The sequence below is a fragment of the Xyrauchen texanus genome, chromosome 29 (assembly GCF_025860055.1).
Source record: "Xyrauchen texanus isolate HMW12.3.18 chromosome 29, RBS_HiC_50CHRs, whole genome shotgun sequence".
NCBI classification, from domain to species: domain Eukaryota; kingdom Metazoa; phylum Chordata; class Actinopteri; order Cypriniformes; family Catostomidae; genus Xyrauchen; species Xyrauchen texanus.
The window spans coordinates 8531266-8550585 of NC_068304.1; the positions used below are offsets into that span (position 1 = coordinate 8531266).

Consider the following 19320-nt stretch of genomic DNA (forward strand, 5'->3'; position numbering starts at 1 on the left):
TTACCCTAGCAACCAAGTAACAAATCACAGATTTCTACACTAGAACATAGTAGCGACTTCCGCTTTCATGTAACAAAACAAATATCTCTGCACCAGAACATAGTAGAGATGGTTTTGTTCAGACAAAACTAATAAAACAAACACATATCACATATTGGGCCATAACTCTTGCTACAAAAGATATGGATTCAACCAATGGAGTCATATGGATTACTTTTGTGACTCCTTTATGTGTGTTTTACTGCTTCAAAATTTTGGTACACAATTTTCCGCAAATTTAGGTTAAGGTGTATCTATTCTTTCAATTTTTATTATTTGGCATCCACTGGATAATTTCTGTCAATTCTGATTATATTGTTTGTTTCTTCACATGTGCTTGGGATTGATTGCTGCTTGCAACCTATATTTATTATTATTATATTGCGACGATGCAGCCCACTACACCTTGTTTCTCTTTGGATCTGGCCCCAGTAGAAAACGGTTTGACATGCATTATTACATCTGTTACCTCAGGATTACCATGAATGAATATAATATGCCAAAGCAAAAGTTATGCAAGTGTAGCCTATTATCCTTTTAGGCCAAGTTTAAAATGTATCTCTATCAATTCATGCACACCCATGCACTCTCGTTCTCCGTGAGATGGTGCTGACGCAAAAGGAAACAAGATATTCATACACTGGTGTGGCATGGGGGCATGGTCGTGGCCCCCCATGCCACAACTGGAAATTGTAAAGCATGAGCACACAAAAGTTTCTAGTGCACACGCTCTAAATAAATACATTTATACCCAGTAACGAGACCAGTATGAACAATGATGACCAGGGGTCAAAGTTGAAATTTCAATCAATAGAGAAAGAGTTTACTGTAGTCAAAGTTCTCCATATTTCCACAGGCAAAAGATAGAAAGAGAAAATGAGTTGAGGATCTAACCTTGAACTAACTTAGATTACAGAAACAAAATTGCATATGCAATTTAATTGAAATCATCTCTTATGAGTACAGAGATCTGACAAAGATCTGACATGTGAACAGTACAGACAATTCTAGAAATCTTGCAAACATAACGTTCTGTTTAACTACGTGAATGCAATCATTCAAAAGATTATATTTTTAAAGCAATAAGACTGCGTCATGCGGCTTGTGCCCATGAGCAGCAGGTGGAAACAGCGGCTGAATCTTAGGATGACTCGCAGCTAATTTCTCCAAATCTGTGAGTTAATGAAACCACACATGAAACACACAAGACACACACGTGTACGGTGCAGCGTGTATCTCACTGTAAATGATTTAACTACAACTTTGATTTCATCAGTACATTTAATTAGGGTTTTAAGTAGGGATATTATTTAACTGGATAAGCATGCACTTCCATTAAATATGTATTTTTGGAAATAATATTTAGATGTAATCAGAGACTAAATTATTTTAGAAAAATACAGCTTTAATTTATAATGTTTTAAATGTTTGTAATTAGTGACAGTGTTTAAGCAGCATATGTATCTAACATTATTCCATATTTTCAGCAAAGCGAATTATTAGCTAATATTTCCATTTGGTGTCAACACTGCCCTGTTCTAAGATGATTTTTAATCCCAGTGCATCTCTGATGGATCATATAGCACTTTTAATAACAGTGCTAAATTTGTAATGTTTTACATATGTCTTTAAAGTAATAATAATAATAAAACCTTTAATCTTGATTCAGGCTTAAAGAATCGTAAACTGAACCGAACCTTGAGCTCAGTATCATGAACCAAACCAAATCGTGGGATAAGTGAACCAATACATCCCTATTACTAACCATTTCGGTGTAAAATTATAGCCAATTTTACAACTTCATTGCCATGACGATGTAACACATTTAAACCCTAACATTACTTTGACCATTTAAACAACTTTACAGCTCAAATACTACGAGTTTTTACAGAATAATTAATGCAAGTGCTTTTATAAAATTAGAACCTTCACATTTCTGCCTTTAAACCCTTCAAAAATTGGTCCAAATTCACTTTTATGGTCCCCATTCACTTCCATTGTAAGTGCCTCACTGTAACCTCGATTTTGTTTTAATGAAGAGGGACGAGTCGAAATTAGTTTTTGTGGTTATCAATGTTATGCCACAAATGCTATTGATTGTGCTAAACTTGTATTGCACCCAGAACATCACTTTAAATGAGAGCATGCATTACAATCCAATGAAGCATTGTGAATGATGCAATAAAATTAAGAACAATGTGAAAATACAAAACTATTGATTAAAATTGTTGCTTTTAAGTATATAGTGTTAAAACAATATTTTAATTGTATTGCAAAATATTCAGATATTTGCAAATAGATATGAAACATTCAGATGTACATGCTTCAGATTATCTACATTTATTTATTTAGCAGAAGCATTTATCCAAAGCAAATTATCTGTGTTACTGCAAGTAGATATCATGTGATTTTTCTTAGAAGTTTAAAACCTATTTTGTTGTGCAATGTTTGATTAATAGGTGAGGTGACTGTCCTTCACTTTTTACACTGCAAATTTGAGGTGGTAAAATGCATTTCTAACTGCCTCCAAATGAGATCTAAATCCATTTTGGACTCTGTATACAGCTGTGTTTAGCACTGTCCACCCAAAACAGGTCTTAATACCTGGTGTAAAAAGGGCCTAAGATGCTGAAGTTTTGAAGTGTAAATGGCTATCTATGTCAGCTGACCACTTGTTACCGGATGGCTAATTTAAAATGTCCCATCAAGGGGAAAGATTGTTGTTCTGATTAGTTCAATTTAAATTTCAGCTTACTATTAACTGACTCTTAAACAAATCGATATAAATCACAGTACGAAATCCTTACTATCTTAATTACAGAGCAGTGCTGAGACAGATCTCTCCATCACTCACAGAATTTGTTATCGCCTAGATGCACACACACACACACACACACACACACACACACACACACACACACACACACACAAAGAATTTGACCTCTGATCAGAAGCATTTAGTACATGTAGAAATAAAACAGCTAGACACAGAATTTTTAGAGTTTATGTGAATATGAATAGTTTCCATTCAGGTTTTCTTAAGAGCAAATTTAAAATTAACAAAAATATTTGGATGGAAATCCAGCTACAAATGATTCATCACTGGACTGGACTATTTTGTTAGCATGTTGCTAATTTAATAATACGATTCTCAAATAAGCATAAATATACATAGAACACAATTATCAGGTAAATTAGTTCATTTTAAATTAGAATATTTTAGCCATACTTTTTAATATTGAATTATTTATATTCATAATTAACACTTCTCTTGCTTCTTCTTTGTACACAATCTTGAGTGGATTTTTTGTTTTTTGTTTTTTGTTTATTTTGTTGCAATATGGGATTGGATTCTCCATTAGGAGACAAAATCTAAAGGGAGAATACAGTGACATAGGCCTGTGATGGTTAAAATGACTGCCTAGTTTTGGAACAGACCCATTATGTCTGTTTCCCAAATGTGTGTTCTTTTGAAACTATAAAGTGTAAGGTATTGTTGCATGGGATTTGCCTGAACGCTTGAGTGTATTAATTTAGATGAAAATGATCTCATTAGGCCAAAGCGATAGTGTTTAAATTTGTGGTGTTGGTGGTAAGCAGAGATTACAGTAAGATGAAGTGTGTTGTTTTATTGAGCCAGAGCTCTGCCTTGCGTCTAAGGGATGGAGTTGGCTGGTCAAGGCTTTCTTTGGCACTCTTGACTTGCAGTGAAGTTCTCTGGTCCAAAGCTTGTATCTGATTTAAACACAACCAGATGTTTGCTTATGCACTCAACCTGTAAAATTCACATGTATATGCCAAAACTCTGAATCCCTTGCATTCTCATTCAGTATGAATAGTAACTACACTTCAGTTTCTGCCTCTTTTATAGTTATACGCTATCCGTTGTCAGACGGTGACAAGTCTGTCTTGTTATCCTCACTTTTCGGATAATATTTTCATATATATATATATATATATGTATTTATATATATATGTATGTACAGCTCACTGTGCAGCTGTGCAGCTGGATCTTGTTGGACTCAAGATGGCGCCGAGTATGGCTGCTGCGTTGCGAGCTCCGATACAACACTGCGGTTTATTGTTTGTTCTGTTTACAGTTCTTTGTTTTTTGTCTTGGATGTTGTCTGCCTTATTGTTTATGACAGACAAACGCTTTTGGACATAGGTTCTACAATTACACATCGCAAACCGGACTTCAAATTCCTCAACGCCGACCCGCTGTTTACAAACATGCCGGCGGAGCCCTTTGTCTGGGCTGCCTGGCCGTGGAAATGCAGAAGGAAAAGGGGAAAAAGAGCCGGCGTTCTCATCAGAGTAAGACGTCATGCAAATCGACCCCCCCCACCCAGTATACTACTGGCAAATGTTCAGTCTCTGGACAACAAACTCTGCGAGCTGAGAGCGTGGATCTCTTTCCAACGAGAGACGAGGGACTGCTGCGTTATATGCCTTACAGAAACCTGGCTGGCTGCGGAGATTCCAGACTCGGCCATCGAAATCATGGGCTTTTCCGTGCACCGAGCGGACAGAGCGAAAGACCTCTCAGGTTAAATCAGAGGTGGCGGTGTATGTTTTATGATCAACAAATCATGGTGTGATCAGAGGAACGTACATTTCATCAAGTCTTTCTGCTCTCCTGATCTGGAATATCTCATGCTTCTGTGTCGACCATTCTGGCTACCGAGGGAATTCACAGCGGTCATCATCACAGCTGTGTACATCCCCCCACAAGCCGACACAGACCGGGCACTCAGGGAACTGTATGGGTGTATAAGTAAGCAGGAAACCGCGCACCCTGAGGCTGCGTTCATTGTTGCCGGGGACTTCAACAAAGCTAATTTTAAAACAATAGCACCAAAATACCATCAACACATAAACTTCAACACACGAGGGGACCGGGTTTTAGATCACTGTTACTCTCCTTTCTGGTATGGCTACAAATCCCTCCCCCGCCCCCCCATTTGGCAAATTGGACCACTCTTCCGTTCTACTTCTACCTGCTTATAGGCAGAAACTGAAACGGGAAGCACCCACCCTCAGAACGATCCAGTGCTGGTCGGACCAATCAGACTCTACGCTACAAGACTGATTTGATCACGCGGACTGGGAGATGTTCCGGTCCGCCTCTGATGACGACATTGAGGTTTACGCTGACAGCGTAACGTGTTTCATCAGGAAGTGCGTAGAGGATGTTGTTCCAACCAAAACAATACGGATATACCCCAACCAGAAACCATGGGTTAACGGCGAGGTTCGCGCGGCACTCAATGCGCGATCCTCCGCTTTTAATTCTTCTAACACGGAGGAGCGTAAACAAGCCAGTTATGCCCTCCGTAACGCTATCAGTGCAGCCAAACGCCAGTACAGGCACAAACTTGAAGGTCAGTTCAACACCACTGACTCTAGAAGTATGTGGCAGGGAATTAATACCATCACTGACTACAAACGGAATAAAGACTCTGCCGTGAACACCGCTGCATCTCTACCGGACGAACTTAATACATTTTATGCTCGTTTGTTATGTCAGGAGCACAACCTCTCCCTCAATGTCAGTAAAACCAAGGAGCTTGTGGTGGACTTCAGGAGGAAAGACGGAGAACACAGCCCCATCACCATCAATGGAGCACCGGTAGAGAGAGTCAGCAGTTTCAAGTTCCTCGGTGTCCACATTTCTGAGGAACTCACATGGTCCGTCCACACTGAGGCCGTTGTGAAGAAGGCTCACCAGCGCCTCTTCTTCCTGAGACGGCTGAGGAAGTTTGGAATGAACCACCACATCCTCACACGGTTCTACACCAACACTGTAGAGAGCATCCTGACTGGCTGCATCACCGCCTGGACTGTGTGAAAAAAGATCGGAGGATCATCAGAGACTCCAGCCACCCGAGTCATGGGCTGTACTCACTGCTACCATCAGGCAGGCGGTATCGCAGCATCAGGACCCGCACCAGCCGACTACATGACAGCTTCTTCCCCCAAGCAATCAGACTTTTGAACACTTGATCTATCAGGATCAATAATTAGCACTGCATTTTATTAATCTTATATCTCACACTGGACTGTCAACATATTCTCCTCAATATACTACTTCATATATATATATATATATATATATATATATATATATATATATTACATATACACATTGTATTGTATATTGTGTGTATTGTTTACTGTACATTGTATATAATTGTTGTGTAAGTATGTGTACATTTGATATGTAAATTGTGTTGTGTAAGTATGTTGTTTACTGTAATTGGTATGTCTCGTCACTGACATTACTGCTATGTTGCTCGGAACTGCACACAAGAATTTCACCTACTGTTGCACTTGTGTACATGGTAGTGTGACAATAAAGTGATTTGATTTGATTTGATTTGACAGTGGATATAAAAAGTCTACACACCCCTGTTAAAATGCCAGGTTCTTGTGATGTAAAAGAACGAGACAGATAAATCATGTCAGAACTTTTTCCACCTTTAATGTGACCTATAACGTGAACAATTCAATTGAAAAGCAAACTGAAATCTTTGAGGGAAAAGGGTACATACCTGCAAACTTGTCGCTTTTCGGCGAAAATCGCCGTTTTCTTGGTCAATTGGGTCATTTACGTGAATCGCGTAGAACTGGAGAGTTTTTTTATGGGTGGGGGGGTGGGGGGGTATGCTTCCCGCCCTTCATCTGCATGCCATGGAGGCTAGAATTGAGAAACATTATTGGATAATTCTTATAATTGACATTTCTCTGAGCCAATCGGAATCTTAGCACTTTTTGTCTTGGCCAATCGGAATCTTAGCACTTGCGTCAGAATCTTGAAGCACACAGCGTCAACCACGCTAGTCTGATGGAAACTCATAACGTGTAGGAATCGTATGTGAAATTCGAGGTAAGTCAAGCTTTTTGGAGCAAAAACAAAAGCTATTTGTTTGCTTGATTCAAGTAACGTTAGCTACCGCTTTTTATGTGATGTAATTTACAATAATATTGTATTGTCTATGGGTGGAACGGTCAGGGCCGTATCAAGACAATGTGGTGCCCCTGGGCACTATACCTCAAAAGGCCCCCCCCCCAAAAAAAAAAGTTCGATCGCACGCGCGCGCGCGCGAGCTTGTTTGTTTGTGCACACACACACACACACACACACACACACACACACACACACACACAAACAAACAAACAAACACACAAACAAACAAACAAACAAACACACAAACAAACAAACAAACACACAAACACACACACACACACACACACACACTCCAGCATTGCAATCTTGATCAGACTGTTCATTATGCGAAATAGAGCGATATGTATCGCTATTTAGTTTTATTTATTTTTATACCGTGTATTCTCCGTGTAAATTTGTGCACCGAGACATGACGCCCGTACCGTTTCGGTTCAATACGAATAACTTACATGTACCGTCCCATCCCTAATATTTATCTTCATTAATGTCCTCTTCCTCACCCGAGTCTTCCTCGCTCCTGTCTCCCCCAAGGACAAGGAGAATATCCTCATTCGCCTGGCGGTCATCGCCGACGCCCTGACTAACATTAGCAGCTGCTGCATCTCCCCCGCTAGCAGCGCCAGCGGTGTCAGACTTAGTGCTGCTGGTGTCTGCAATTCCCGTGTTCTCCCAAAAATCTAGTGATTTAACAAAAAATGTGTCGATCCCTGGAACATTTTTTATTGTAGCTAAACGTCTAGCATTGTGTCATGTGGTGCCCCCTAGTGGTTGTGAATGGTTGGTGCCCCTGGGCACTGGCCCAAGTGCCCTTATGGATAATCCGGCTCTGGGAACGGTACATGTAAGTTATTCATATTGAACCGAAACTGTACGGGTGTCATGGTTCGGTGCACGAATTTGCACAGAGAATACAAGGGAAAAAATAAAAATAAAACTCTAGATAGCGATAAATTTAGCTCTATTCACGTTTGGTGTGAACACAGCATAATAAACAGGCTGCGATGTCAAGATTGTAATGCTGTAGTGTGTGTATGTGTGTGTGTGTGTGTGTGTGTGAGTGAGTGAGTGTGAGTGAGTGAGTGAGTGAGTGAGTGAGTGAGTGAGTGAGTGAGAGAGAGAGGGGCGCGCGGGCGCGTTCGAACATTGGAAACAAAAACATACTCCATCATTTTGTTAATACAGGACATCATTCAAACTGCAAACTGTTTACTTATTTGTGTACACTCGCAATCAAATACAACATTGTGCTTTTGTCACACTCTAAACTCTTGTCAAACTGTAACCTACAACTGTCACCCAACCAAAAACACACACACACACAGTTTTAAAAGCAAAACATTTATCCAACCCCATTTCAAAACAGTCTGTGGGTTCTATCTTTTGGACATTCATCATATCGCATTGGTTTTCATTTTTTGTCCTCAGAGCACTAATCTGTTTATTTTTAAGTTACACATTCTACGTTGCTTAAAAAAGAAAATCAAATGTGTTTTTAATGGTAGTATTATATTATACGGAAATCAATTATTTATAATTCAGATGAGAATAAAGTTAGGGTTAATTAAAATTAAGGAAAACAAATATATTGATCTGAAATATAGCAAATTAATTTTAAATTCATTCAGGTACAATTACCAAACATATCTCAAGGTCTTTTTATTAATTTTTATTAATAAACTAATTGTATAAAACTATTGTCAGTGCACTACAAATAAACTGGTTCTAAGCCTTTATTAATAAAACTCATTTAAAAAATACAAGGCTTAAGACAATGATAAAAATGCTATCTATATTTTTGTTTTGCTTTTCACTCCATTGTACCGAAATCGTATCGAACCGTGATGTCTGAACCAAGGTATGAACCGAACCGTGACTTCTGTGTACCGTTCCACCCCTAGTATTGTCGTCATACCTATAAATTACGTTAAGCTATGCTAAAAGTGGTATGAATGGTTTCCAAAACGGTACAAAAACTATTGTTTTACTCGAGGGGAGGTGGAAAATGAGCTTAATTCCCCAAATGGTGGAATATCCCTGTAACGTTAGCTAGGCTTATCGTTAGCCGGGTATCCAATCATCCAACCCCCCCCGGCGATACTGTCACCTTTTTTACTCTGAGGAGTTTGCAGGTATGAGGGTAAGTGTGCACACCCTTAAACTAATACTTTGTTGAAGCACCTTTTGATTTTATTACATCACTCAGTCTTTTTGGGTAGGAGTCTATTAGCATGGCACATCTTGACGTGGCAATATTTGCCCACTCTTCTTTGCAAAAGTGCTCCAAATCTGTCAGATTTCGAGGACATCTCCTGTGCACAGCCCTCTTCAGATCACCCCACAGATGTTCAATTGGATTCAGGTCTGGGCTCTTGTTGGGCCATTCCAAAACGTTAATCTTCTTCTGGTGAAGCCATGCTTTTGTGGATTTGGATGTGTGCTTTGGGTTGTTGTCGTCGTGCTGAAATGTGAACTTCATCTTCAGCTTTCTAATGGACACCTGAAGGTTTTGTGCCAAAATTGCCTGGTATTTGGAACTGTTCATAATTCCCTCCACCCTGACTAAGGCCCCGGTTCCAGCTGAAGAAAAACAGCCCCAAAGCATGATGCTGCCACCACCATGCTTCACTGTGGGTATGGTGTTCTTTCGGTGATGTGCGGTGTTGTTTTTGCGCCAAACATACCTTGGTTTCATCAGACCATAACACATTTCCCCACGTGCTTTTGGCAGACTTGATGTTTGATTTTGCAAACTTCAGCCAGGCTTGGATGTTTTTCTTTGTAAGAAAAGGCTTCCGTCTTGCCACCCTACCCCATTGCCCATTCATATGAAGAATACAGGAGATTGTTGTCACATGTAGCACACAGCCAGTACTTGCCAGAAATTCCTGCAGTTCCTTTAATGTTGCTGTAAGCCTCTTGGAAGCCTCCCTGACTAGTTTTCTTCTTGTCTTTTCATAAATTTTGGAGGGACGTCCAGTTCTTGGTAATGTCTCTGTTGTGCCATATTTTCTCCACTTGATGATGACTGTCTTCACTGTGTTCCATGGTATATCTAATGCTTTGGGAATTCTTTTGTACCCTTCTCCTGACTGATATCTTTCAACAATGAGATCCCTCTGATGCTGTGGAAGCTCTCTGCAGACCATGGCTTTTGCTCTGAGATGCAACTAAGAAAATGTCAGGAAAATCCTACTAGAACAGCTGAACTTTATTTGTGATTAATCAGAGTCACTTTAAATGATGGCAGGTGTGTAATGACTTCTATTTAACATGAGTTTGAATGTGATTGGTCAATTCTGAACACAGCCACATCCCCAGTTATAAGAGGGTGTGCACACTTATGCAAGTAGGTTATTGTAAGGTTTTTAATTTAAATTTTTCCCCATGAAGATTTCAGTTTGTTTTCCAATTTAATTGTTCACATTATAGGTCACATTAAAAGTGGAAAAAGTTCTGACATGATTTATCTTTGTCTCATTCTTTTACATCACAAGAACCTGGCATTGTGAAGCGAGTTGTTTTCAGCCATACAGGATGCACTACATTGAATAGGAATGCTTATTTTATAAACTGAACCCCTTTACCCAAATCCCAAACCTAAACCTAACCATCATTGGAGTAAGAATTTAATGTTAGAGGACAAATTCAACCTCCAAATTGCGCTAGTCACTTATTATGTGAACGCAATTAATTGGGGTGTGTAGACTTTTTATAACCACTGTATGTACATATACATACACACCGGTCAGCCACAACATTAAAACCACCTGCCTAATATTGTGTAGCTCTCCCTCGTGTCGCCAAAACAGCGCCAACCCTGATCCCAGAATACCATTCTGAGATGCTATTCTTCTCATCACAATTGTACAGAGTGGTTATCTGAGTTACCGTAGACTTTGTCAGTTCGAACCAATCTGGCCATTCTCTGTTGACCTCTCTCATCAACAAGGCATTTCCATCCACAGAACTGCCGCTCACTGTATGTTTTTTTTTTTTGGCACCATTCTGAGTAAGTTCTAGAGACTGTTGTGTGTGAAAATCCAAGGAGATCCGCAGTTCCACAAATACTCAAACCAGCCCAACTGGTACCAAAAATCATCCATGCGATTATCTAATCAGCCAATCATGTTGCAGCAGTGCAATGCATAAAATCAAGCAGAGACAGGTCAGGACCTTTAGTTAATGTTCTTATCAACCATTTGAACAGGGTACAAATTTGATCTCAGTGATTTCGACCATGGCATGATTGTTGGTGCCAGACGGGCTGGTTATAGTATTTCAGAAACTGCTGATCTCCTGGGACTTTCATGCACAACAGTCTCTAGAATTTACAAAGAATGGTGCCAAATCCAAAATTCATCTAGTGAGCGGCAGTTGATGAGAGAGGTCATTGGAGAATAGCCAGACTGGTTTGAGCTGACAGAAAGGCTACAGTAACTCCGATAACCCCTCTATACATTTGTAGTACTGTCAACTGTCCAGTTTTGGTGAGCATGTGCCCACTTCGCAAGTTTGGCTGAACCAAGCCAGACAGTTATAGATGTACACAGGATAGACTCCGTGATGGCCAAGTAGAACTGTGTCAGCAGCTCCTGTGGCAGGTTGAACTTCCTCAGCTGTCAAAGGAAGTACAACTTCTGCTGAGCCTTCTTCACAATGGAGTCTATGTGGGTGTCCCACTTCAGTGCGGGGGGATTTCTCCTGAAGTCATTATCATCTCCACTGTTTTGAGCATGTTCATCTCAAGGTTGTTGTGAATGCACCAGACAGCCAGCTGATCAACCTCCCATCTATGCAGACGAGTCACCATCACGGATGATGCCAATGACTGTGGTGTCGTCTGCAAACTTCAGGAGCTTTTGCAGTGCAGTTATTTGTGTACAGGGAGAAAAGCAGCGGAGAACACATCCCGGAGGAGCACCAGTGCTAATGTGAGTTTCCTCAGTCTCACTAGCTTCTGCCTATCTGTCAGGTGGTAGAACGGGTCGGCCAGTAATTGCAGGGTTGGCGGTTCGATTCCTGGCCCACATGACTCCACATGCCGAAGTGTCCTTGGGCAAGACATTGAACCCCAAGTTGCTCCCAATGGCAGGCTAGCACCTTGCATGGCAACTCTTCCATCATTGATGTGTGTGTGTGTGTGAATGAGTGAATGAGTCACAGTGTGAAGCACTTTGAAAAACGCTAAGGTTAAAAAAAGCGCTATATAAGTGCAGACCATATACTATCAAGCTGAACTGAAGTCCACAAATAGGATCCTTGCTTAAGTCCCAGGTCTGTTGAGGTGTTGCAGGATATAATGCAGTCATCCACAGACCTGTTTAAGAAAACTGAAACGGGTCCAGCAGGGGTCCAAAACCAGTCTCTCAAACGACTTCATGACAACAGACGTGAGAGCGACAGGTCTGTAGTCATTAAGTCCTGTGATTTTATGTTTTTTGGGGACCGAATTGATTGTGGATCATTTGAAGCAGCAGGAAATTTCACACTGCTCAAGTGGTCTATTGAAGATCTGTGTTAAGATGGGGGCCAATTGGTCAGCGCAGACTTTCAGACAAGCAGGTGAAACACTGCCTGAATATTTCCTTGTCTTTTGTTTCTGAAAGACCTGGCACTCATCCTCCTCACAGATCTTAAGTGCAAATTGAATAGCAGGAGGGAGAGGAGGGGGGTTCCAGGAGGTATTGGTGTGTGTGAAGTGAAGATCAGAGCAGGGAAGCGAGACTGGGCTTTTCAAACCTGCAGTAAAACACATTCAGTTCATCAGCCAATAGTTGACTCTCTACAGAGCGAGGGGGTGGTGTCTTGTACTTGGTGATGCTTTTAAGGCATTTACACACAGATGCAGGATAGTTGGCTGAATACAGTTTTTTCACCTTTTTAGAGTAGCTTCTTTTAGCCTCTCTGATTTCCTTAGTAAGTGTGTTCCTGGCCTGGTTGTACAATGTGTTATCCCCACTTGTGTAAGCGTCCTCATTGGCATGATAAAGCTGTTTTCCTGTAAACAATGGTTTATTGTTATTGAATGATAAAAATGTCCTAGTAGGGATGCAGTTTCCTATGAAGGTGACTCATAAATTTAAATGACTCAGTGTCTTTATTACAGAGACATTTCTGAAGTTGTTTATAGGAAACTTCCTCCCACTATAAGTGAGAGTCAAGCAAATTTTAAAGCATTGGTCTTTGCTTACTTTATCAACTGTGGGCCGAATTAACTCAATCAAAATGACTATATTACCCAAATTCTCATACCTGTTCTAATGCATTCCATCATTTAACTCCAAATCCTGTTTCTGTAGGCAAGATGATATTCTTACTACTTCCATTTGAGGTAAAAAACCCACCTGCCTTCGAAGGATTCTTCTGCAGCTTCCCAAAATCTTGGGTAGTATTTTTTTGCCCCACTCCCTGTGTTAGTACTGGGTAGGGGTGTAACGGTATAAAATGTTCATGGTATGATAACCACAGTATTACGGTATCATGGTATATAGGTGACTTGCTAAAATTATTAGCAGTTTAATATGTATGATATATATTTTCCGGAAATAAAGTCACACCTGAATATAAGTCGCACCTGGTCCAAATCGCGTTGTTCAGAGAAAAGAAATCACACACAGATAAGTTGCATCTCTGTATTAGTCGCACTGACCCGGGAGCAGCCACCAGAGTCCTGGCATCCCTTTATCTACTCAAAAGTCAGATGTGCTCTGTTATGAAAATTAAATTACCTAAGGAAATACAGATCTCTATGCTTTGTAACTCTATGCTGTATACAAATAAACAGCTTTTATTCTGTGAGTAAAACAGTATGCCTTTTGCATAGAGACTGTCTATCTGTGGATATTTCTGATATTTGAACCTTCTAATCTGTGCATTAATTATCTGGTTCACTGACTGAATGTTTTTACAACGAGTGTTTTGAAACATACAATTTGTTAGAAAATTGTGTTATGATGGACAGAATATTGACACTGGTTGCATAAAGTGCTTTGTAAAGGGAAAATATTCAGAATTGGCCACTTTAAAATGCTTCTCCCATATCTATGACTGAAGTTTTCATCTGTTTGAGTGTAAGCATACAGTATGTGGTTTGGTGTGCATGTGTTTGAACAGCCATGCAGTTCACGCATGTGGCTTTTAAAACCATGACACCGTTACATTCCTAGTACTGGGCCTCAAATCGGCATCTGATCGGCGGACACTCCATCGTGGCTTTCTATTGAGTCTGCTTCTTGTAAACCATCATCACTGGCTGACTCGAATGTACTACTAATTTGTAGTTAGATCCACTTTGATTTGAACTCAAATGAGGAAGCATTTTTGATGCCAATCTTTTTCATTCCCCCTATCTATGTTACTCATTTGTTCAAACCATCCACGACAAACCTATTTGGCCTGGCGAAACTTTGGTGTTAAAGATGTAAATGACCTATACAATTAGGGACAATTCCTCTCTTTTTAGCATCTATGCAAAATTTAAATTGCCGAAAAATTATTTCTTTCATTATTTACAAGTTTGCTACTATCCGTAAAATCCCTCCTCATTTTCCATATCAACCCCCACAGATTCCTTACAATCATATTTTCGATCACCCCCAAATACTAGCACAGTATTTCATATTTACAGTAAATTTAATTTCTCTCCATTGCCTCTCTCTTCACACCACTAGGGTCCTATTGGAGAATAATCTGGGGTTTGATATTTCAGAAGAGTGGTGGGAAGACATTATACAGGGTGCATGGTCATCTGTCTGTGCGAGGCATGGTTGGTTACAATGTAAAGTAGTGCACTGTGTACATTGGACTGAACAATAACTGTCTAAATATTTTTCCAACAAAGACACTTGTGACCAATGTAAATGCAATAAACTATGTGCACATGTTTTGGTCCAATAGCAAAAAATGAGGACAATTTTTGGACAATGTGAGGGATTACCTACTGTACAGCTTCCCAGCCTTTGACTACTGGTTCCTCTGACTTTCACCTAAACCTTTGTAGGAAATTTAAAGTGGATGGGTGTAATTTTAACTCACAATATTGAAATTTTTTCTCGTATCCAAGCTTAATATGCAGAGTCAACTAAAAGAATGGCATTTATAGGTTGATTTCACCTAAAGTGTAACACTGTAGCTCTTTGGCGCTATCAAAATGTGCGCTTGTTAGTGGAAAATGATCATACAGGAAGTCGGCATGTTGTTTCTGAGAGTTCCACATTATCGGATCGGCCACATTATGCCGAATCATCGACAAGCGGCATCTGCTATCATATATTTTGGCATCGGCTCTGCAGTGTTTACATTCCCTTGTGGCGAGACCAGAAATGCATTGCATCAGCAGCATGACAGACCCGGGTTCAAATACCGTGTTGAAACTAGGAATTATTTGCGTTCACATAATAAGTGACGAGCGCAATTTGGAGGTTGAATTTTTCCTCTAACATTACATTTTTACTCCAATAATGATTAGGTTTAGGTTTGGGATTTGGGTAAAGGGGTTCAGTTTATAAAATAAGCATTCCTATTCACTGTAGTGCATCCTGTATGGCTGAAAATAACACTCTTTTGGCACCCATCTGTGGACATTTCACCTGGAAAATGGAGCTCACACAGAGCCCTTCTTCAAAGCAGAGCCTACAAGGTTAGCAAAAATTGCATAACAGTGGTCCCCTAGACAATTTATGGGCTTTTTTTATTTATTTATTTTTTATGGATGTTTGAAGAGGAGATGCTTCAGTGTGCTGAACAAACTGCTTTGGTGAGGAAACAGCTCATCACTTAATGAACTGACCGCCTGTCTGCTACAATCATTTTAAAATGAACTATTTGTGGGGTTTACTACAATAAAAATAAATTTTTTATAAAATAAGACACAAGACATTTTTATCAATAGGTAGGTGTCAAATTACAGCCCAATTCATTTGTATGGTATCCGCAAATGGTGAATTACAATCGTAACATGCTAGCTGACCGTTAATCTCTGTCCTATGATATCTCAGAAGATCTCTAGCTCACATATGCCCAAATGTTGAACAACACTTACTGCGTTCGACACTGGGTGTTTCGAATTTAGGTAAGCACAGACCAATTTAAGCCTTTGAAAGTAAATTTACTGTTTCCGATTTCACTGTGAGATTTGTCCCGTCTAGTCCAACACCGCAACATTGACTCAATAAATGGTTTAAGTTTAGGGCAGGACTATCTGTTTGTACAATCAATGGAAGACAGTAGGAGTTTTCTGGAATCTGTTTGAAAACAGTGATTATTTTTGCAATCCTGCTTGGTTGTGCTAGTGGCACAGAAATTGCACACTTCAGCCTTAACTTTATTGGATGAGCAAGTTGATTCTCAATATTCTGTCTAGATATCTCTTTAATAAATGAGGACATTTACAGTAGATGTATCTAAAACATGCTTCATGCACCAATTATGCTTTAGACGCCGTTCGTAGCTTCGTAGCTTAGCTTGTACGTTCATGTAAATGCCTTAAATAGGGTTCTTTTTTCTTCAAAATCAATTTAAGAAAAATCCAATGCTTTGCCTTTTAACAACTTTATTTGTATTCTCTCAGCTTATTCAGTGTGTGACAATGTTTGTTTTAAGTATAATTTAAGCATTAAATTATTTTGGCTAATAGAACAATAACCCAAAACAGGCTGTCTGTTTCAGTGATTTTACTGTGTTTAAAGGAATAGTTCACCCCCAAAATAAAAACTCTATCATCATTTACTCACCCTCATGCCATCCCAGATGTGTATGACTTTATTTTTTCTGCTGAACACAAATGATAATTTTTAGTACAATATCTCAGCTCTGTAGGTCCTCACAATGCAAGTGAATTGTGACCAGAACTTTGTAGCTCCAAAAATCACATTAAGGAAACATAAAAGTAAGCTATAAAAATCCATGTCTTCAGAAGCAATATGATCAGTGTGGGTGATAAATAGATCCAAATGTAAGTCCTATTTTTACTCTAAATCTCCACTTTCCCTTTCAGTTTTACATCTGAAAGTCACATGTTGTGCCTGTTTAGTTTCATTTTCACGTGTAAGTGGATATTTAGAGTTAAAAAAAGGACCAAGTTTCCAACCCAGACATATTTTATCACTTCTGAAGATTTGTATCTTATTACTTCTTAGTCTTATTACTTGTATATTTCCTTTATTTAATTTTTGGAGCTTCAAAGGTCTGATCAACATTCACTTGCATTGTGAGGACCTACAGTGTTGAAATATTCTTCTTGTGTTCTGCTGAAGATAGAAAGTCGCACACATCTGGGATGGCATGAGGGTGAGTAAATGATGAGAGGATTTTCATTTTTGGGTGAACTATTAGAAGGGCCTGGGTTGTTCAGCAATTAAAGACAATGACTACCACACCTGGTGTCTCTAGTTGGAATCCAGGACGTGCTGAGTGACTCCAGTCTGGCTTCCTAAGCAACCAATTGGCCCAGTTGCTAGGGTGGGTAGTGTCATGTTGGGTTAACCTTCACATGGCTGCTATAATGTGGTTCTCGCTCTCGGTAGTGCACGTGATGAGTTGTGCATGGATGCTGCGGTGAATAACATGAAGCCTCCACACGTGCTATGTCTCCGCGGTAATGCGCTCATCAAGCCACGTGATAAGATGCGTGGATTGACGGTCTCAGACATGGAGGCAACTGAGATTTGTCCTCTGCCACCCGGATTGAGGCGAGTCATTACACTACCACGTGGACTTGGAGTGCATTGGGAATTGGGCACGACTTTGAACACTTCTTGGAACTCTCCATATTGTAATGAATTTATTATGTCTGTAATTACTTTTATTGATTAATAACAGAATAGCTGTCTATTTTTGTTGTGTGCAGGTCCAAGCTCGAGGGGCTCTGCAGTACTTGGTGTCTCTGTTAGCGAGTATGGAGCACAGCGTCCATCACACACTAGTACTGGAAATCCGTTGTCTGACTGATCGCTACACCTCCATCCTGGGCAGAGGGGGAAAAGACATTTACCGCATGAGCAACAGTTTCACCGCCATCGCTCGACTGCTGGGACGCAAGCTGGAAGCTGACAGTGCAATGAGCAGGTATACACACAGGCACTTTCCCAATTCTATACATTTCTTTGATTTTCTGAAAAGTCTTGACATGTTACAAAATTTGCTTTTAAAAACCACTTGAGTTTTATAGCAGTAATTTAAATTTTATTGTAATCCATTTGCATTTTAAACCTGATCATTGCAAATCAAAGTTTTGCTGTTTCTTGGCAGAACAGTGATGAGGTTAAGAGCTTTACTGCAGACAGACATATTTGTTAGTTTCTCTGCTTCTAAGGCTCTCTTGAGAAAAACTAGTTAGAAAAAAAGAGAAGGAAAGTGTGGATTAGAGGAATGTTTTTCTTGTCTTAAAGGGGACATATTATGAGGAATCAAATTGTATTGCCTCTATAATTGTTGGGAGCACAACTTCTTTCCAGGGTCACTGCAACCAGTGTGGTCAACACCATTGCTGCCAGGGGGAGAATTATTTATTTGAGCTCTGATGTATTCACATCACACTAATGAATATATTAGCACATGATGTCCACTCCTATTAGCTGGTCATTAACTTGGCCCACCCAGTTACAATTAGTGTACACTGTAAAAGGGACAACCTGCATTTGTTTCCTTAAAGAGCTATTTCTACCTGATATAGCTCAAATTTCATTTGTCGGCATAACCTAATATATTCAGGTTGATTCAGGGATGTTAATTAATATTTTTGAATTAGTAAGGGATTATGTAACGACCGGATGATCAGGACCCGGCATGAAGCGGAGGACTCTTGTATCAATCTTGTATCTTGTACTTTCTAAATAAATAAATAAATGGACATGAATCAATGATTTGAGTTGAAATGATTTTTTTAGTTTACTTGTAGAGATCACACAGTGATCCGAGAAGCAGGAAAGATAGCTCAGATACCCAGATGAACGGTCTGATGCGTGATGTGCACTTGTTTCTGAGTAATATCAGATTGCTAGATGGCGCCATTGATCAATCTGAAGAGCCATATAATAAAACCAGTTCATTTGGATGTTTACCACATGAAGAACATTTTTAAAATGTTAACATTTTCTTCAGTGTAATGAGAAGAAAACCGGATAGATACTATTATTCTATTACACCAGAAGATACAAAAGATATAACAGTAAAATGTGCCTGTCAAACCTTCTGGCTGTGAGTGGCGCCTTCTGCTTTGCATATTTAAATTTATGCATTTGGCAGATGCTTTTATCCAAAGCGACTTACAGTGCATTTATTACAGGGACAATCCCCCTGGAGCAACCTGGAGT

The 19320-nt window shown here is 39.7% G+C and overlaps 1 protein-coding gene across 1 annotated transcript in view; it reads left to right on the forward strand.

Moving 5' to 3' along the window:
• Positions 1-19320, forward strand: part of LOC127622630 (ventricular zone-expressed PH domain-containing protein) — a 160578-nt gene that overhangs the window by 86972 nt on the left and 54286 nt on the right. Inside the window, exon 7 of the mRNA XM_052096641.1 lies at positions 17856-18073. Coding sequence (XP_051952601.1) covers positions 17856-18073 — 218 coding nt within the window. The remainder of the gene's footprint in view (positions 1-17855; positions 18074-19320) is intronic.